Source organism: Oncorhynchus kisutch, linkage group LG24 (genome assembly GCF_002021735.2).
Source record: "Oncorhynchus kisutch isolate 150728-3 linkage group LG24, Okis_V2, whole genome shotgun sequence".
NCBI classification, from domain to species: Eukaryota; Metazoa; Chordata; class Actinopteri; order Salmoniformes; family Salmonidae; genus Oncorhynchus; species Oncorhynchus kisutch.
Genome location: NC_034197.2, coordinates 36,750,801 through 36,772,220, shown reverse-complemented (window position 1 = coordinate 36,772,220; position 21,420 = coordinate 36,750,801). Strand labels below are relative to the sequence as shown.

Here is a 21,420-nt window from a genome sequence, read left to right as displayed (position 1 = left end):
ATTAAAAAGATGAACACTGACTACGCTGCGCTTTGGTCCTCTCTATCTCCAGACGACAACCGTTACACCCCCTTTGTTCACATTATTCCATTTCTGTTCGTCACGTCTGGAACTTGTTCAGTTTATGTCTCAATTGTTGAATCTTGTTATGTTCATACAAATATTTACACATGTTAAGTTTGCAGAAAATTTATGCAGTTGACAGTGAGAGGACGTTTCTTTTTTTGTTGAGTTTATTCACCTCAATTACCTCATACCCCTGCACATCAACTTGCTACTGGTACTCTGTGTATACAGCCAAGATATTGTTACTCATTATGTATTTATTATGTATTTATTACTGGTGTTATTTGTATATGATTTGTTTTCCTCTCTGCATTGTTGGGATGAGCTATAAGGAAGCATTTCACTGTTAGTCCACACCTGTTGTTTACGAAGCATGTGACAATTTACATTTGTTTGATTTAAGCCTTCTTTTTGTCTTATGTGAGCCAGAACGGCTCATAGGCTCCTATCCCCATAGCGTGAGGCAGCTTGATGTACAAGTACTCACCCTGGACAGGACGCCCGTCTATCGCAGGGCCTTTCCCCCAGTCTACAGTGCCCTCCGTAATTATTGTGACAGTGAATTTTTTTGTTTGTTTTGGCTGTACTTCAACACTTTGGATTAGAAAGGACGGCACTTTTTGTACGTAGTCCTCCCATTTTAGGGGGACAAAAGTATTGGGACAAATGTACTTGTATGTGTATTAAAGTAGTAGAAAGTTAAGTATTTGGTCCCACATTCATAGCATGCAATGACTACATCAAGCTTGTGACACATTTGTTGGATGCATTTGCTGTTTTGTTTGTGTACTTTTTAGCCCTCCAGCTGCTGTGGCAGGTACATTTAGATATCTACCAGTTACTCAGATTTTTTAGCAGCCCAAAAACATTTTCCCTGATAAAATTACATTAACACAATTTGAGCATGCTTTGTAATGTTTCTAAAACAATATATATATATATATAGGTCCCACAGTTGAAAGTGCATGTCAGAGCAAAAACCAAGCCATGAGGTCGAAGGAATTGTCCGTAGCGCTCCGAGACAGGATTGTGTCGAGGCACAGATCTGGGGAAGGGTACCAAAACATTTCTGCAGCGTTGAGGGTCACCAAGAACATAGTGGCCTCCATGTAACGGTTTTCCTTCTCTTCTGAGGAGGAGAAGGAAGGATCGGACCAATATGCAGCGTGGTTCGTGTCCATGTTAATATTTATTTAAACTGAACACAAAACAAAATAACAAGAGAACGAACGAAAACAAAATAGTTCTGCCTGGTGCAGACACAGAGACAGAAAACAACTACCCACAAATCATAGTGGGAAAACAGGCTGCCTAAGTATGGTTCTCAATCAGAGACAACGATAAACAGTTGCCTCTGATTGGGAACCATACCAGGCCAAACACAGAAATACAAAAACATAGAACAACACATAGAATGCCCACCCTATAACTCACGCCCTGACCAAACTAAAATAGAGACATAAAAAAGGAACTAAGGTCAGGACGTGACACTCCATCATTCTTAAATGGAAGAAGTTTTGAACCACCAAGACTCTTCCTAGTGCTGGCCACCCTGCCAAACTGATCAATCGGGGGAGAAGGGCCTTGGTCAGGGAGGTGACCAAGAACCCAATGGTCACTCTGCCAGAGCTCCAGAGTTTCTCTGTGGAGATGGGAGAACCTTCCAGAAGGACAACAATCTCTGCAGCACTCCACCAATCAGGCCTTTATGGTAGAGTGGCTAGACAGAAACCACTACTCAGTAAAAGGCACATGACTGCCCTCATGAAATTTGCCAAAAGGCACCAAAAGGACTCTCAGACCATGAGAAACAAGATTATCTGGTCTGATGAAACCAAGATTGAACTCCTTGGCCTGAATGCCAAGCGTCACGTCTGGAGGAAACCTGGCACCATCCCTACGGTGAAGCATGGTGGTGGCAGCATCATGCAGTGTGGATGTTTTTGATAAAAACCTGCTTCAGACCGCTCAAGACCTCAGACTGGGGTGAAGGTCCACTTTCCAAAAGGAGCTGGAGTGGCTTCGGGACAAGTCTCTGAATGTCCTTGAGTGGCCCAGCCAGAGCCCGGATTTGAACCCGAACGATCATCTCTGGAGAGATGTGCTGTGCAGCGACACTCCCCATCCAACCTGACAGAGCTTGAGAGGATCTGCAGAGAAGAACGGGAGAAACTCCCCAAATACAGGTATGCCAAGCTTGTTGTGTCATACCCAATTGGAGTATTGGGGTAAATGGTGCAAGTCACCTAAACCAAACAATGGGCAGAGATAAAAGGAAATGTTCAAAGAATTTCACTGAGTTTGAAAAAAAAAACTCTTGAAGCAAATTGTGTCAAACCACCCAATTATGGAGAACAAACAGCATGATTCATCAACAGAATACAAGAAAAATTATGTCTGGACTACCATTTGAAATGAATTCAACTTAAATTGAAAGTAAATAAAAGGATACAACAACAACTTTAGATAAGATACTGGCTTTATTGCTTTTACAAATCAGAGTCACTTTAAAATGTTCATTTTCTTATGTAACACGACACAGTGGGGCCTAAATGTATTTGTGTGACAGAAACAATGTAACACAAACAATATCATGCATAATTACTAATATAATTTCTATATTGTCTTGTCTTTCTACGGTCCTGTGGGAAAAATACAAATCTACTTAAAGAAGACATGCTGTTGCTCGTAGGGAACGTTTCAGGACTGGTGGCCAGTAAGACATATGAGCTGGGGGACCAGGATCATTGATAGCCACCTACCTCTGGAAGGTATCACGAATGATGACCATTTTAGACAGATCAGATTCAGTTCAGTTCAGTTTCAATCCTTATTTGGTAGGACACATTCGTTCAACATGTGCCATCCATCGGACTGCAGGGAATATGTCATTTTTGTCAGTCATCTCTTGCACTCCCATAATAAAAATGATGTAATGAATTCAATTCTTGAAGAAATAATGTTCTCTAATGCCTCAACGTAATCATTTTCCAGAGGTAGATGAGCACCATAGCTTGGAGAGGAGAAGACAGGATGAAGGTGAGCCCACTACAGGATGAAGGTGAGCCCGCTACAGGATGAAGGCCAACCAGGAGGGAAGATTGTGTCTCTAACTCAGGCCAGATGACAAAGACAAGGCTGAGCATGCATCAGAAACTGGCCATGGAGTGCAAACTAATGTATTTAAAGGAAGTGTATGTTGAGCTGGCTATGAAGGAGGAGGGGGACATGAAGAACCAGTAGTACCAATGGTCGAAGGAGGAGGGGGACATGAAGAACCAGCAGTACCAATGGTCGATGGAGGAGGGGGACATGAAGATCCAGCAGTACCAATGGTCGAAGGAGGAGGGGGACATGAAGAACCAGCAGTACCAATGGTCGATCGAGGAGGGGGACATGAAGAACCAGCAGTACCAATGGTCGATGGAGGAGGGGGACATGAAGAACCAGCAGTACCAATGGTCGAAGGAGGAGGGGGACATGAAGAACCAGCAGTACCAATGGTCGATGGAGGAGGGGGACATGAAGAACCAGCAGTACCAATGGTCGAAGGAAGATGAGATAAAGAAAATGTTTTTCTCAAACCAGCACCAGTTCGGGGTCCTGATATTTCCCTTTGTGAATTAAAAACCTTTTGTTATCAATCCTTGGCTATTTTTTCCTTCATTCACTTCACCTACAGTATCTTTGTTGTGAGAAGTGCTACATAGCAAAAGCATCTCAGCAGTCCATTTCTAGAATTGTCTGCCTCAACCATGAGAACATCTGGGTCATCCTCATCTTCAATGTGAAGCGCTGGGCAGCCATGCTGTTTGAGGTCATTGTGAAGCGCTGGGCAGCCATGCTGTTTGAGGTCATTGTGAAGCACTGGGCAGCCATGCTGTTTGAGGTCATTGTGAAGCACTGGGCAGCCATGCTGTTTGAGGTCATTGTGAAGCGCTGGGCAGCCATGCTGTTTGAGGTCATTGTGAAGCGCTGGGCAGCCATGCTGTTTGAGGTCATTGTGAAGCATTGGGCAGCCATGCTGTTTGAGGTCATTGTGAAGTACTGGGAAGCCATGTTGTTTGAGGTCATTGTGAAGCGCTGGGCAGCCATGCTGTTTGAGGTCATTGTGAAGCACTGGGCAGCCATGCTGTTTGAGGTCATTGTGAAGTACTGGGCAGCCATGCTGTTTGAGGTCATTGTGAAGTACTGGGAAGCCATGTTGTTTGAGGTCATTGTGAAGCGCTGGGCAGCCATGCTGTTTGAGGTCATTGTGAAGCGCTGGGCAGCCATGCTGTTTGAGGTCATTGTGAAGCACTGGGCAGCCATGCTGTTTGAGGTCATTGTGAAGTACTGAGCAGCCATGCTGTTTGAGGTCATTGTGAAGCTGTTGCAATTATGACAATGCTGTACCTTGGTTGAAAGCGCAATGTGTTTCTGAGACACTGGAAACGATTATTCCATACACCAAACAACTATTCCATACACCAAACGAGTATTCCATACACCAAACGAGTATTCCATACACCAAACATGAGCTCCACTACACCTCTTGTGTGGATATGAGCTTGGTTGTACCGTTGTTGCTCAGTCATTATTGCATGAAGATACGGATTGAACAAGCAGTTGGTCTGTGCATACTGTCACCAAGTATGATTCCAATATATTGTCCTCCTTCAAGCTGAGCATTTTTAATGTTGATCTAACCATCATGGTTGTCTTTTATAAATCTTTCATTGAGAGCATTCTGTCTCTGTAACTAATTCATTCAAGAGGTTTTTATTTGTATCATATTGAACTGAAATGCAATAACAGTGACGTATGTTAAATTGCTGAGAGAATAAGTCAAATAATACGTGTATTTACAATTAAGCCGTTAATGAGATGACAGCATTTTTACAGTTGTCTGTGGAGTGACATTTGTATTATTACCTTATTACCTTATTACCTTATTACCTTATTACCCCCCGACACATACTGCTTGACCTGCTTGTTTTGGGAATATCAAGATTGCACAGAAAAATAGGTTGGGCAAGATAGTCAGGACTTGCAGGAAATATAATGGGGCAGCAACAGCAATAATCGTAATCTCTCTACCTGGGCAGAGACATCCAGAAGGCGGTTGACTCTCCCCATCCACTCCACCCTGAATTCCAGCTCCTTCCCGCTGGCCGCAGGTAAAGACTACCTAAGGTAAAAAAAAAAAAAAACTATTTTATTCCGAATGCAATTATGCAATTTAACAAAAAGGTTTTTGTAAGTTTTATGACTGCTGCAAAATGTATTGCCGCTCTGAGGACATTAACGTTTTCTGAATCTGGATCCAAAGAGGAGTTTCGGAAAATCTTTGAGTCATGAATTCCTTTCCAATGGTGCAACAATGTTGGAGAATGGCACATTGAGAGTGCACACACATTGTACATTTATTGAGAACCAGTTTTTTACGATCCCTGTACTCCTCAGCATCTGGTGTAGAGGAATGGGAATATGACATCCAGGGAAGGTCCCGTATTCAAATCAAATTTATTTATATAGCCCTTCGTACATCAGCTGATATCTCAACGTGCTGTACAGAAACCCAGCCTAAAACCCAAAACAGCAAGCAATGCAGGTGTAGAAGCACGGTGGCTAGGAAAAACTCCCTAGAAAGGCCAAAACCTAGGAAGAAACCTAGAGCGGAACCAGGCTATGAGGGGTGGCCAATCCTCTTCTGGCTGTTCCCGGGTGGAGATTATAACAGAACATGGCCAAGATGTTCAAATGTTCATAAATGACCAGCATGGTCAAATAATAATAATCACAGTAGTTGTCGAGGGTGCAACAGGTCAGCACCTCAGGGGTAAATGTCAGTTGGCTTTTCATAGCCGATCATTCAGAGTATCTCTACCGCTCCTGCTGTCTCTAGAGAGTTGAAAACAGCATGTCTGGGACAGGTAGCACGTCCGGTGAACAGGTCAGGATTCCATAGCCGCAGGCAGAACAGTTGAAACTGGAGCAGCAGCATGGCCAGGTGGACTGGGGACAGCAAGGACTCGTCATGCCAGGTAGTTCTGAGGCATGGTCCTAGGGCTCAGGTCCTCTGAGAGAGAGAAGAAAGAAAGAATTAGAGAGAGCATACTTAAATTCACACAGGACACCGGATAAGACAGGAGAAGTACTCCAGATATAGCAAACTGACCCTAGCCCCCCGACACATAAACTACTGCAGCATAAATACTGGAGGCTGAGACAGGAGGGGTCAGGAGACACTGTGGCCCCATCCGATGATACCCCCGGACAGGACCAAACAGGAAGGATATAACCTCACCCACTTTGCCAAAGCACAGCCCCCACACCACTAGAGGGATATCTTCAACCACCAACTTACCATCCTGAGACAAGGCCGAGTATAGCCCACAAAGATCTCCGCCACGGCACAACCCAAGGGGGGGGCCCCAACCCAGACAGGAAGATCACATCAGTGACTCAACCCACTCAAGTGACGCACCCCTCCTAGGGACGGCATGAAAGAGCACCAGTAAGCCAGTGACTCAGCCCCTGTAATAGGGTTAGAGGGAGAGAATCCCAGTGGAAAGAGGGGAACCGGACAGGCAGAGACAGCAAGGGCTATCTTCGACGGCTATCTTAGCCCTTGCTGTCTATCTTAGTATTCATAGAACTCTAGTAGTTGGCCTGGGCAGCAGCATCAGGGAACTCTAGTAGTTGGCCTGGGCAGCAGCATCAGGGAACTCTAGTAGTTGGCCTGGGCAGCAGCATCAGGGAACTCTAGTAGTTGGCCTGGGCAGCAGCATCAGGGAACTCTAGTAGTTGGCCTGGGCAGCAGCATCAGGGAACTCTAGTAGTTGGCCTGGGCAGCAGCATCAGGGAACTCTAGTAGTTGGCCTGGGCAGCAGCATCAGGGAACTCTAGTAGTTGGCCTGGGCAGCAGCATCAGGGAACTCTAGTAGTTGGCCTGGGCAGCAGCATCAGGGAACTCTAGTAGTTGGCCTGGGCAGCAGCATCAGGGAACTTGATGTAATTGTCTTTCAATTCACATACAGCATTACAGATATTGTGGACTATTTTACATACAGTCGGTTCACTTACACCACACAAATGTCCTGTTTCACGATGGAATGTTCTAGACGTTAAAAACCTCAAGGTGATCCGTACTTGTAAGGAAGGAGGGATGAGCCTTCCCCTAAGAGAGTCAGATAAAAGCCTTGTCTCAAGCAAAGAAATGTCAGCTGCATTTCCTTTGTACATACGGAAACGGTCACAGAAATAGATTTAATCAAAATCATTCAGTGGGTTGCTCCTGTCTAAATCCAGCCTTCTGCCTGGCCTTGGTGGTGCTCTTTGATCATCATTGAAATAGTTCAGGTGATCCATTTTCCTCCATTGTCAAGGTCAACCTGGGTGCCAACATCCATTAATCAGAAGTTACACCTGCCTCTGGCCAGGTTTCATTTAAGCCTTGACTTATATCTACATGAACTCTAGTCGTCCTTTTAACATCTAGACTAGGGCAAGTCTGAGACTATTTTATACCATGTCTGAGAAATGCCGTTTCAGTTAGTCCAGTTTAAAAGTGCAATTTAGTGTAGGATTAGTCTGTCCTCATACTGCCTGTAGAACGTCTTGGATTTCTTCACATCTTATTGTGTTACAAAGTTGGATTCACATGGATTTAATTGTCCGTTTTTTGTCAACGATCTACACAAAATACTCAAATGTCAAAGTGGAAGACAGAAAAAATTTAATATATATTATTTAAAAAACACACCTTGATTATATAAGTGTAATAAAGTCAACACATGTTAGAAACACCTTTGGCATTGATTACAGCTGTGAGTCTCATAAGAGCTTTGCACACCGGCTTTGTGCAATATTCGCCCATTATTCTTTTCAAAATTATTCTAGCTGTGTCAAAGTGTTGGGGATCATGGCTAGACAGCAATTTTTAAGACTTGCCATAGATTTTCAAGCAGATTTAAATCCAAACTGTAACTCGGCCACTCAGGAAGATTCACTGTGTTCTTGGTAAGTGACTCTAGTGTAGAGTTGTCTTTGTGTTGTAGATTATTGTCCTGCTGAAAGGTGAATTCCTCTTCCAGTGTCTGGTGTAAAGCAGACTGAAGCAGGTTTTTGCCCGTGCTTAGCTCCATCCTCATTTATTTTCATCCTGGAAAACTACCCAGTCTTTGCCCGATGACAAGCATACCCATACCGTGATGCAGCCACCACCATGCTTGAAAATAAGGAGGCAGTTACTCAGTGATGTGTTATGTTGGATTTGCCCCAAACACAAGGCTTTGCAACTAGGCCTAAAAAAGTGTATTCTTTTGCCATGTTTGTTTTTTTCAGTATTACTTTAGTGCCTTGTTGCATACATATTCATGTTTTGTATATTTCTGTATATTTTTATTCTTCTTTTCAATGTTACAATGTTGTGTCAATCCATCCTCATTTTTCTCCCATCACAGCCATTGAACTCTGGAGCTGTTTTAAAATCACAAATGTCATGGTGACATCCCTAATCAGTTTACTTTCTGTTCTGCAGCTCAGTTCAGACGGAACACTGCGTATTTGATGTGTCTGTGTTGTTTAATACATCATCCACAACATAATTATTAACTTCACCATGGTTAAAGATACACTACATGGCCAAAAGTATGTGGACACCTGTCTGTCGAACATCTCATTCCAAAATCATGGGTGTTAATATGGAGTTGGTCCCCCTTTGCTACAATAACAGCCTCCACTCTTCTGGTAAGGTTTCCACTAGATGTTGGAACATTGCTGCTGGGACTTGCTTCCATTCAGCCACAAGAGCATTAGTGATGTCGGGCACTGATGTTGGGCGATTAGGCCTGGTTCGCAGTCGGTGTTCCAATTCATCCCAAACGTGTTCGATGGGGTTGAGGTCAGGGCTCTGTGGAGGCCAGTCAAGTTCTTCCACACCAATCTCGACAAACCATTTCTGTATGCACCTCGCTTTGTGCATGGGGGCATTGTCATGATGAAACAGGAAAGAGCCTTCCTGAAACTGTTGCCACAAAGTTGGAAGCACAGAATAATCTAGAATGTCATTTTATGTTGTAGCATTAAGATTTCTGTTCACTGGAACTAAGGGGCTTAGCCCAAACAGCCCCAGACCATTATTCCTCCTCCACCAAACGTTACCGTTGGCACTATGCATTGGTGCAGGTAGCGTTCTCCTGGCATCCACCAAACCCAGATTTGTCTGTCGGACAGCCAGATGGTGAAGAGTGATTCATCAGTCCAGAGAACACATTTCCACTGCTCCAGAATACAATGGCGGCGAGCTTTTACACCACTCCAGCTGACGTTTGGCATTGCGCATGGTGATCTTAAGCTTGTGTGTGGCTGCTCGGCCATGGAAACCCATTTCATGAAGCTCCCGACAAACGGTTCTGGTGTTTACATTGCTTCCAGAGGCAGCTTAAAGCTCGGTAGTGAGTGTTGTAATCGAGGACAGACTTTCTGTATGCGCTTCATCACTACCGTTCTGTGAGCTTGTGTGGTCTACCACTTCGTGGCTGAGCCGTTGTTGCTCTTAGTCGTTTCCACGTCACAATAACAGCACTTACAGTTGACCAGGGGCAGCTCTAGCAGGGCAGAAATTTGATGAACTGACTTGTTGGAAAGGTGGCATCCTATGACAGTGCCACATTGAAAGTCACTGAGCTCTTCATTATGGGCAATTCTACTGCCAGTATTTGTCTATGGAAATTGCATGGCTGTGTGCTCGTTTTTATGCACCTGTCAGCAACGGGTGTGGCTGAAATAGCCGAATCCAATCATTTGAAGGGGTGTCTACATAACTTTGTCCATGTAGTGTATATTCAATGTCAGATGTGCTATTGTTACCCGTCTATCAATCACTGCATTTCTTTGTGAGGTCTTTGTAGTTGAATCTGTGCTTGAAAATCAATACTTTACTGAATGACCTTACAGATGTTGTATGTGTGGGGGACAGAGGAAGGGGTAGTCAAGTCAACCCCTATTATGTCACACAGAGTGAGTCCATTTAATTTATGTGATTTGTTAAGCCAGATTTGACTTTTTAATTAATGTAGGCTTGCCTAAACAAAGGGGTTGAATACTTATGCAACAACTATATTTTAATAATTACATTTGTAATAGATTTTTATGAACTTTGTAAAAAACTGTATCGCATTTTCTTTTCACTTTGACATTATGGAGTATTTTGTGTAGATCAATAACAGAAATAACCTACAATAAATACATTTTAATCCCACTTTGTAACGTAACAAAATATGAAAAAAGTGAAATGGTGTGTTGACTTACTCTATAGGCAGAAATGATTTGATTTTGACATAAAAAAAAATGGCTGCAATTAAAACCTTTTTAAATCAATAAAATATTATTTAATTGAACCTTTGGTTTTGTATATGTATGCATTATATATCTATTATAATTTTTCAGAATGGGTATTGCACGAATGTATGTGTTTTGATTGGAAATTGAGATCAAATAAATAAATAATTGAATGTAGTTAGAAGGTTCTGAGCCTGTATTTCAGACAAGTTATTTAAAGTTCTATCCAACTAAAGTCACATTTCTTTAAACTTTCTCAACACGTGATGGAAACACAGTGTTAAAAGTACACAACAAGCAAAGAGGATGGGAACACTCTAAATACACCTCTGCTGTTTTCAACCAGGATCTCAGAGATCACTGCCTCATTGCCTGCATCTGTAATGGGTCAGCGGTCAAACGACCTCCACTCATCACTGTCAAACGCTCCCTGAAACACTTCTGCGAGCAGGCCTTTCTAATCGACCTGGCCGGGGTATCCTGGAAGGATATTGATCTCATCCCGTCAGTAGAGGTTCCTGGTTCTTTTTTTAAAATGCCTTCCTCACCATCTTAAATAAGCATGCCCCATTCAAGAAATTTAGAACCAGGAACAGATATAGCCCTTGGTTCTCTCCAGACCTGACTGCCCTTAACCAACACAAAAACATCCTATGGCGTTCTGCATTAGCATCGAACAGCCCCCATGATATGCAACATTTCATGGAAGCTAGAAACCAATATACACAGGCAGTTAGAAAAGCCAAGGCTAGCTTTTTCAAGCAGAAATTTGCTTCCTGCAACACAAACTCAAAAAAGTTCTGGGACACTGTAAAGTCCATGGAGAATAAGAACACCTCCTCCCAGCTGCCCACTGCACTGAGGATAGGAAACACTGTCACCACCGATAAATCCACTATAATTGATCATTTCAATAAGCATTTTTCTATGACTGGCCATGCTTTCCACCTGGCGACCCCTACCCCGGTCAACAGCACTGCACCCCCCACAGCAACTCGCCCAAGCCTTCCCCATTTCTCTTTCTCCCAAATCCAGTCAGCTGATGTTCTGAAAGAGCTGCAAAATAGAGCAGCAAAATCTGGACCCCTACAAATCAGCCGGGCTAGACAATCTGGACCCTTTCTTTCTAAAATGATCTGCTCGAAATTGTTGCAACCCCTATTACTAGCCTGTTCAACCTCTCTTTCGTGTCGTCTGAGATTCCCAAAGATTGGAAAGCAGCTGCGGTCATCCCCCCTATTCAAAGGGGGGGCCACTCTTGACCCAAACTGCTACAGACCTATATCTATCCTACCCTGCCTTTCTAAGGTCTTCGAAAGCCAAGTTAACAAACAGATTACCGACCATTTCGAATCCGACCATACCTTCTCCGCTATGCAATCTGGTTTCAGAGCTGGTCATGGGTGCACCTCAGCCATGCTCAAGGTCCTAAACGACATCATAACCGCCATCGATAAGAGATATTACTGTGCAGCCGTATTCATTGAGCCAAGTGCTTTCGACTCTGTCAATCACCACATCCTCATCGGCAGGCTTGATATCGGCAGGCTTGTTCTAGGAACGTTCTTGCAACATCAGGCAAATTTTTCATACTGACATTGTATAATCATCAGCACGACTGGACAGTATTTGTGTTACGAGAACATTTGCCGCGACCTAACGAATGTTCTGGGAACTTTCAAAGAACCAGTTTTGGTTTGCTGGGGCTGGGGTTCTGATCGTGTTTCAGTGGCTGGGAGTAGGATACTGGGTCTAAAGCCAGACAGTATCTGTCTTTGTCTCTCTCGTTCTCTCTCCCTGTTTCATAGGGTCTCTGTCTGCTCAAAGAGATGGTTGGGGGGGGGGGTCACAGGGATATAAAGGGATGAAAAGAGGGGAAGAGGGGAAGGGCCTCAGAAGATAACAAAAGGAGGTGGAATACAGTCGTGAAAAGACCGAATTTACACATTAAAGACATGTAGATAAGCTATATTAAGATTTCTGTTGACGTTTTTTAATTTGCATTTGCACGTACAAACCAGTGCAGCATAGTCCACAATATCTCAAGCTCCAATGCAATATCAGCCATTCAAATATACTTCTGTTTACATGTATTAGAAATATTTACTTGGTATTCGTATGTTGTTTTTGAAGAATGTAATGAACATCAGTTGACTGTCTGACATATAAAGAGATGTTAAGTGAGCGAGGCGTATATACAAGTCTTTCTGGTATAGTGTTGTTGTCATGGTACTGATCTCAGTATTAGGGGCCTTGACTGAGTCTGCAATCAAGGGCTTTGAATTCTCCTATTGAGAGGAAAACACATCAACGAGATGAAATCTAGATTAAGGTCACACACTGCAGTGCAGCTCAAATGGTTTGGGGGACAAAAACAATAATATCCGCTACCTACTCCACGGGAAATATAGTGGCACTAGATTAGAACAATGTTGCAATATAGATGTACCAATGAACAAAGTCAAGCCTATTTCCTGTTGCTGATGTCCTTTTCAATGTGAGGGGTGTCATCAAAAGAGCATCTGACTGATGTCGTCAACGGACTTGATTGCACTGTGGTTCGTTCTGTTGGGATTTTGGTTTAGCCAGATCTAATGACATAATATGTAGTCCCACCTGAGGAGGCAGTACTGGTTCTCTCTCTCTCATTCTGTATCTCTCCATCTTTGGATCTCTCCACGTTATACCTACGAGTTAATTGATAGTTTTTCTCTTGTTCTGTCTTGTTTGTTTTTCCCCCTCCTGTAGCAGTGAGAGCTTAGGTAAGCTCCTCCACGACCTGTTCTGCCACAACACAACTCTACCCTTCTCCTCCAATCACCCCTGGACTACACCAGCCACGGAGTAACAGCAACAAGAGATTGCCGTGGGAGAGTCAGAGTTCTGCTCCTGGAATACAAACAAGTCCTGTCTCTATAACACCCCTCCTGCATTTCTAATCCACCGACTCTGATGAGGAAGGGGGAAAAAAGTTTGCTTTCACCTCTGGCGAACAGTTTTGCCTGCAGTGCTGAAAAGGCGTTGTGTTTCCAGCTCATTTGTTGGTTTAATGATGTCTCAACTGAACTAACACGTAGACCTACTGCGCTGTTCAGGAATACATAGCTACCTTGTAATTGAACAACAAGGCCCAGAGTTCCGGAGTGTTCCGAGTGTGTCCGAGATGGATACACACGAAGCCTAAGAGGAAGATACACATGTGAAGGCTGTGCAGAAGCTGACGAGGGGGTGGGGGGGGGGGTTTCCTCTGGTAGAGCCTCCTCATTCTGTAAACACACCAGGGGATCTCATCTGAGACATCTGTGTGTCCACTCTCTCCGAGTCGACAAACTACTCCCTGCATTCTCATCATAGCTGTTTTAGATGGACTCAGACTCCAGTAGCCTCGCACCAGCGTGTCTCTAAGGATCTCTCTACATCTACCCATACCTGTCTTTCCCTGTCCCCCCCCCTCTATATCACTTCTCTTCCCTATACCTTTTATTTACCTCCACCACACCCATTCCTGTCACGTACTCTCTCCGTTTAAATAATTAACAATGCTTGTGTGCCAATGACACTTTCTGTCAGTGCGATCCGATTCCTGAAAGTCCCAGTGGAAGCAGTGACCTTTGGAGTGGGTCGTGCTGCTGGTGTGTGGGTCGTGCTGTTCCAGATCTCTACCTCCCCCCTGGACCTGCTGGCCTGGCCCTGACTGTAAATGTCACAGCGCTGGCTGTCCACGGCTGAATCTTCCACAGGGTCAGAGGCTGTTTTCTCTTCTTCTACACAGGCCAGGTATCTCTGTGGGAGCCGCGCTGTGTCCAAGTGGGACAGACGGTACTCTTCAGTCCCAGTCGACCGTTGACAGCTGCCTTCTGGGATTTAGCGTTTTGGTCTGATTAGAAAGATTCTGTCCGACCCCGAGAGCTTGTTCCCATTATACTCAAGAGTTTTCATTTAAAGACTTTGTTTGGTTTTTCTTCGTTTTGTCATTACCCTCTTCACCCGATTCATATAGTAGCTGGAGCCCATGATAATTGCCTTTGGCTGAGAACGCGATCACAGGTTCATTTTACTCCCCAGTTTTATGATCTTACTCAATCTCCCACTTGACAATGACGTTTCACAGGGATTATGCATAAAGCCAGGCACACCTTTTAAGTGTGTTCGCCACAGGAAGCCTCTACAAAACATATCCCTCCCTGGAGAGTAGCACACACTAATCAACTGCAGTGATTTTTTAAAACCAAAATAAAAGCCATTGGATGGAGTGAATACAGGGAAAGAAAGGGCAGATGGTCCCCTGCACTAAAAGATCAGTAATAAATGAATAAATCATTTGGTGGAGTGGAGTGGAGGCATCTGGCAGATTGCTGAGGTAGTCCCTCCCCCTCTCTCTCTCTCTCTCTCTCTCTCTCTCTCTCTCCCTCTCTCTCTCTCCCTCTCTCTGTCACTCTCTCGCTCTCTATCTCTCTGTCACACTCCCTCTCTCTCTCGCGCTCTCTCTCGTGCTCTCGCTCTCTCTTTCGTGCTCTCTCTCTCTCTCTCTCTGTCACACTCTCTCTCTCTGTCACACTCCCTCTATCTCTCTCTCTCTCTCTCTCTCTGTCACACTCCCTCTCTCTCTCTGTCCCCCCCCCCCTCTCTCTCTGTCCCCCCCCCTCTCTCTCTCTCTCACGCCCTCTCTCGTTTTAGACAGGGCATCATGTAGCAGCGCAGCAGGAAAGGAGGCTGTTCCGCAGTGCCCCTGCTTCTCTCTTTGTTGTTTTTGTTTGTCTGTTTTTTATCCCCCCGCCCCGCCCCACCCCATCCGTGTTGTAATGACCCACCACCACTGCCAGCCTCAGGAGAGATGCCTGTACTTGAGATGGCAGTGAGCCCTGTCAAGTCCCTGTACTGGGAGGTGTTCCCCCCCATGTCCTCATGCAGGGTCTACTGCACCCCTGTGTTCCACGGTGGCCTGCTCTATGTTCTGGGAGGATGCAGTGAAACAGGCCTGCCTTTAGATACTGCTGAGGTGCTGGACATAGAGAGACAGACATGGACCCAGCTTCCTCCGCTCCCTACAGCCCGGGCGGGGGCGTCGGCGGTGGCCCTGGGGGGTCAGGTGATGGTGATGGGGGGCATGGACCTCCAGCAGAGCCCCCTGTCCTCCGTGGAGGTCTACAACCCTGACGAGGGCAAGTGGGAGAGGAGGGCCAGCCTGGGACAGCCCTCCATGGGCATCACCTCTATAGAGAAAGGTAAGAGTCCACCTTATACGGTACTGTACGACTACTGCAACAGGATAATACACAATCAGATTGAGAGCCTAAAACCCCCACTTAACAAATAGGATAAGGAATTATCTTCAGTACTGGAAAAAGCTCTCCACAGCATTGTTAAAGAGATACTGCGCGATGCTACCTACGCTAGTTAGCATTGTCTCGCGAAACAACTTCTAACTTGCTTCATACCGCACGCGGAGACATACAAATGGTATCCACGAGTTCATCTAACCCTGGGTATGTAGAACTTCTGATTCGACAATACCTTCTAGCCAATGGCCTTCTACACAATGTATGTAGAACTTCTGATTCGACAATACCTTCTAGCCAATGGCCTTCTACACAATGTATGTAGAACTTCTGATTCGACAATACCTTCTAACCAATGGCCTTCTACACAATGTATGTAGAACTTCTGATTCGACAATACCTTCTAGCCAATGGCCTTCTACACAATGTATGTAGAACTTCTGATTCGACAATACCTTCTAGCCAATGGCCTTCTACACAATGTATGTAGAACTTCTGATTCGACAATACCTTCTAACCAATGGCCTTCTACACAATGTATGTAGAACTTCTGATTCGACAATACCTTCTAGCCAATGGCCTTCTACACCATGTATGTAGAACTTCTGATTCGACAATACCTTCTAACCAATGGCCCACTACACAATGTATGTAGAACTTCTGATTCGACAATACCTTCTAACCAATGGCCTTCTACACAATGTATGTAGAACTTCTGATTCGACAATACCTTCTAACCAATGGCCTTCTACACAATGTATGTAGAACTTCTGATTCGACAATACCTTCTAACCAATGGCCTTCTACACAATGTATGTAGAACTTCTGATTCGATAATACCTTCTAACCAATGGCCCACTACACCATGTATGTAGAACTTCTGATTCGACAATACCTTCTAACCAATGGCCCACTACACCATGTATGTAGAACTTCTGATTCGACAATACCTTCTAACCAATGGCCCACTACACAATGTATGTAGAACTTCCAGAATCTCACAGTATTCCTTTAAGCTTTCTCAGGAGCAGATTTCTGTTCATTTCTAATTGACTAAAGTGTCACTAAGATCTTTAAGATTGTAGTGCATAGTCAGGAGCTTCCGTTTTCTCAAGTTGTAGAAGATTGCCTCATCCTGATTAAGTAACCATACTGGATAGAAAAAAATATATTTTTTAGATCTCCCCGAGGCCTGATAGTTCTCAGGTGATGAATGTTATACAGTTTGAAGAGCCCCTGGAGAGAGAGAAGACATATGGCTGTTTAGCTTTGAGTGTTTCTCTGCAGTTTTTCCTTGTTGCTTTCTGTTTACGTACATGATCCGCTTCCGTTCTGAGATGGTGAGTACACTACTTAGCAGATGGCTGCAATACAATGACCTTTCATGGTCATAGTACTGAGCGATAGTGCTGGTGATAGAAAACAGCAGGCTAAGCACCAGTGTTGTTTTCGTTTGGTCTTTTTGTTTCAGTTTGTTTCTACACAGCTGTCTGAACATACTAATACTGTAAGCCTTTGGTTTTCAGAAGTATCCCTGGGTAGGAAAGAGAGTGAAGCCACGGTTAAACACGGTCCTTTCTCCACAGACATTAGATGCTGTTCTGTTTAATTCCTTGTCTGTGATACACTCCATCTTGGTTTTTTTCTTAGATTTATATCTTGTGTTTTTTGTATTTTTTTCAAACTTTTTGTTGTTGTTGTATTACATCGTTATTGATCACTGCATTGTTGAAAATAGTATTTGAAAATACTTTCTATTTATATACTTTTAAATACTTCCAATAGAAGTAGTTGATTTGGGCCACATTATTTTAAGAATATTAAAATACACATAAAATAAGTATTTGAAATAACTAATAATCCAACCCAGGTCTGGTTAAAAGTTAAAACATCCACTTCAATAGTCTTTTAATAGAGTTCTTCTCCAAGTTAGTGTTACATCTTACTGTGTGTCAGAGCAATAAGGCCTGAAAGTGGTGTGTGTGTGTGTGTGTGCGTGTGCGTGTGTGTGTGTGTGCGTGTGTGTGTGTGGACTGGCAGCTGTGTGATGTGTATAATAAGCCGAGCTGAGGCTCTGACCTGTGCTCTAAGCTTCCCAACATCTCAACTTCTCCCAATGATGCTTCCTGATGGCTCTCTCACTCTGGCAGATGATTGGCTGTGGGCTCTTGAGGCCAGCCCCTCCCTCGACCCTCCAGAACATCATGCACAATACACAGCTGTATCACCACCCCCCCCCCCCCCCCTCCTCTCACCTTCCACAGTTTTTTTTTAATCTTGATTTATTTTCAAGCGAGCATTGCTGTTGCTTGGCAACAACTGGGTGTAAGTTTGTTTTTTTAAGATGTGAGTCAGCAAGATTGTGTGTGTGTTGGAGGCGAAGAGCCACCCAGGGTGCAAAAGTTACAACAGCATTGTATTTAGAGTGACAGTGGTTGCGTCGCCTTGCCAACCTGTGACTACCTCCTCTACTGTTGCTGTCAGGGCTTTGTTTCACGCCATCATACGACATGCCTGCATTTTAACCTTTTTATTTAAAGCTTTTTCATCAAACTGTCCCCTTATCTTTTTTATGTCAGATGGTCCAGCTCCATCCTCAGACAATCGCTTTCATGTTTGATGTAATTCTCATTTCTGGAAAAGGCTTAAAATACAGGATAAAATCTTGCCGTGTCACATGATTGTGCAGAAAACATGGCCCTACTTATAGCTGGTGCTGCATCAGCTGCAGTGAACGCTGAAGACGGGGGTTAGGCCCTTTTCTACTCTCTTCCTGTTGTTCATGGGGTGGAGATAAATTGTTATTTTAAAGCTAATTTCATGCAATTCTACACACTTTGTCATGATTTATGCCATGTCAATATGATATCTGAGTGAGAATGACTAACAAAATCAATGGGGGCCCCCCTGGAGGTTAGGGCCCATGCAGTATTCAGCCATGACTACAAACTTAGATACCTGGCTAGACCAACTACCATTGAGTGACTGTCAGTAACAAGAAAAATACTGCTGAAGCACAAACAAATGTTGAAATGGCACCTGGTTTATTCTACTCTTTATGCTCTCCTTAGTTGAGACCACGACTGAGTTCCTAAAATGTTTATTATTCTTATTTATTTCTTGTTGGTCAGGGGGCTCTCTAGCAGTTGAGGGCCCTAAGCAACCGCTTGTGTTGCTTATGCCTGGAACCGCCCCTGGGCTTAAGTTTTTTGTATTGTTGCTGTTTCCTTTCTACTTTAATATGAGCCTCATTTCTAAGATTATTCCAAACACTGGCTGTAGTCTTTTGATGAACTGTCATGCCTTCCCTATTGGCCGGCCTGCTACTAGCCTGATTAAAAAGCAGTTTCACAGTGCTGTCATCCCACCAGGTTATATTTTCACCATGTTTTAGAACTTCCTCTGGCAATTACTGCAAAGCACTTGGCTCACTTATATAGTCTGTTATGTCCTCGTTTGGTGGCACCACGCTTTGGTTCTTGCTAGCTAGATAATTTATTAAAATATTTCTGAGCAGGTAGGGTCTCAAACACTTTGTATGATATGCTAAAAGGCAGTTTTTTTGGGGTCAATCTGAACACATAATTTAAGTTTGGGTCGATCTGAACATATTGTCTTGATGGCTTGTTTCGTATGTGTTCTGCAGCTCCTTTACAGTGCCACTGTTATGTGAATAACAACAACACCCAAATAAGTGAGATAGAAAATGGCGTGGTTTCTCTTAGACAGAGAACTGCGTTGTTGGCCCTGTGTTGTTGGCCACCCTCCAGTCTGTCAGATGGCAGACAGACAGACACTGCAGGACATTGCAGGACATGAAGCCACTGTGGCAGTGTCCCCTGGGACATGAATACAACAAAAAGATTGTAATGACTTAATGTTTTGAAGATCTTTATATCTTACAGCCTGAAAACACTGATCTCATAACTACGTTTTTTAATAAGCACAGCAGGACTTTTAAGGCAAACTTCTTAACATGCAAAAATATAGTCATATACACTGAGTTTACAAACCATTAGGAACACCTTCCTAATATTCAGTTGCGTCCCTTTTGCCCTCAGAACAGCCTCAAGTTCGTCGAGCCATGGACTCTACATTGTGTCTAAAGCACACACACACACACACACACACACACACACACACACACACACACACACACACACACACACACACACACACACACACACACACACACACACACACACACACACACACACACACACACACACACATATGAATGAAACCCAGTGAGGCCTATTTGGTGATGTGCATTATGGTAGGATGCTTGAGCGAACACTGTCGAGAGGTAAACCTCTGACCACAGCCTTTTGTTCATTTGTCCAGGTGTCAGACAACTGAAGCAGACTCCTTTGGTCTTCAAAAAGTCTCATTTATCTTGATGTGTGTGGGGGGGTTTGATGATGCAATTGTCTCTTCAGCCTAATATTAATCTGCCACTGTGTAGGTTGAAACACTTATATATTTATGTCTGAATTTGCAGGAAAGATGATGTATAATGGATTATGTAGTCTCGTCCTCTCAGTGAGAGTCTCGTCCTCTTGTGGAATGACCCTGTGATCTTGCTGTGCCCCCCCCCTCACCCCCGTGAGCTTGCTGTGCGACCCCCGCCCTCCTGTGACCTTGCTGAGTGCCCCCCCCCTGTGATCTTGCTGAGTGACCTCCCCCTCCACCCCTTTCCCCTGTTATCTTGCTGAGTGACCTCCCCCTCCACCCCTTTCCCCTGTGATCTTGCTGAGTGACCTCCCCCTCCACCCCTTTCCCCTGTGATCTTGCTGAGTGACCTCCCCCTCCACCACTTTTCCCTGTGATCTTGCTGAGTGACCTCCCCCTCCAACCCTTTCCCCTGTGATCTTGCTGAGTGACCTCCCCCTCCACCCCTTTCCCCTGTGATCTTGCTGAGTGACCTCCCCCTCCAACCCTTTCCCCTGTGATCTTGCTGTGAGTGTTTTTGATTGAACATGAGGATCAGTGAACCTGACTGAATAGGAAACATTACACACGGGGCGTTTTTGGGGCTTTCAGAATTGTCTGTGTGCCTGCAGCAGTAATTGAGCCAGTTTAGGTTCGCATCGGAGCTCATTGTCCCTATCCCAGTAGTGTCTCCTCCTCTCTATCCTCCTCTCTATCCCACTAGTGTCTCCTCCTCTCTATCCTCTTCTCTATCCCAGTAGTGTCTCCTCCTCTCTATCCTCCTCTCTATCCCAGTAGTGTCTCCTCCTCTCTATCCTCCTCTCTATCCTCCACTCTATCCTCCTCTCTATCCTCCTCTCTATCCCAGTAGTGTCTCCTCCTCTCTATCCTCCTCTCTATCCCAGTAGTGTCTCCTCCTCTCTATCCTCCTCTCTATCCTCCACTCTATCCTCCTCTCTATCCTCCTCTCTATCCCAGTAGTGTCTCCTCCTCTCTATCCTCCTCTCTATCCCAGTAGTGTCTCCTCCTCTCTATCCCAGTAGTGTCTCCTCCTCTCTATCCTCCTCTCTATCCCAGTAGTGTCTCCTCCTCTCTATCCCAGTAGTGTCTCCTCCTCTCTATCCTCCTCTCTATCCCAGTAGTGTTTCCTCCTCTCTATCCTCCTCTCTATCCCAGTAGTGTCTCCTCCTCTCTATCCTCCTCTCTATCCTCCTCTCTATCCCAGTAGTGTCTCCTCCTCTCTATCCTCCTCTCTATCCCAGTAGTGTCTCCTCCTCTCTATCCTCCTCTCTATCCCAGTAGTGTCTCCTCCTCTCTA

At 44.4% G+C, this 21,420-nt stretch overlaps 1 protein-coding gene and 1 long non-coding RNA gene across 2 annotated transcripts in view; both read left to right on the top strand.

Annotated features, from left to right (window-relative positions):
* LOC109868966 (uncharacterized) overlaps positions 1-14,850 on the top strand; it is a 32,826-nt gene extending 17,976 nt beyond the window's left edge. Inside the window, exons 2-3 of the long non-coding RNA XR_002251969.2 lie at positions 5,154-5,241; positions 13,141-14,850. This is a non-coding gene — a long non-coding RNA (uncharacterized LOC109868966). The remainder of the gene's footprint in view (positions 1-5,153; positions 5,242-13,140) is intronic.
* Positions 14,851-14,872: 22 nt separating this feature from the next.
* Positions 14,873-21,420, top strand: part of LOC109869090 (kelch domain-containing protein 8B) — a 183,099-nt gene continuing 176,551 nt past the window's right edge. Inside the window, exon 1 of the mRNA XM_031804141.1 lies at positions 14,873-15,617. Within this exon, the coding sequence (XP_031660001.1) occupies positions 15,227-15,617 (391 nt within the window). The 5' untranslated portion in view covers positions 14,873-15,226. The remainder of the gene's footprint in view (positions 15,618-21,420) is intronic.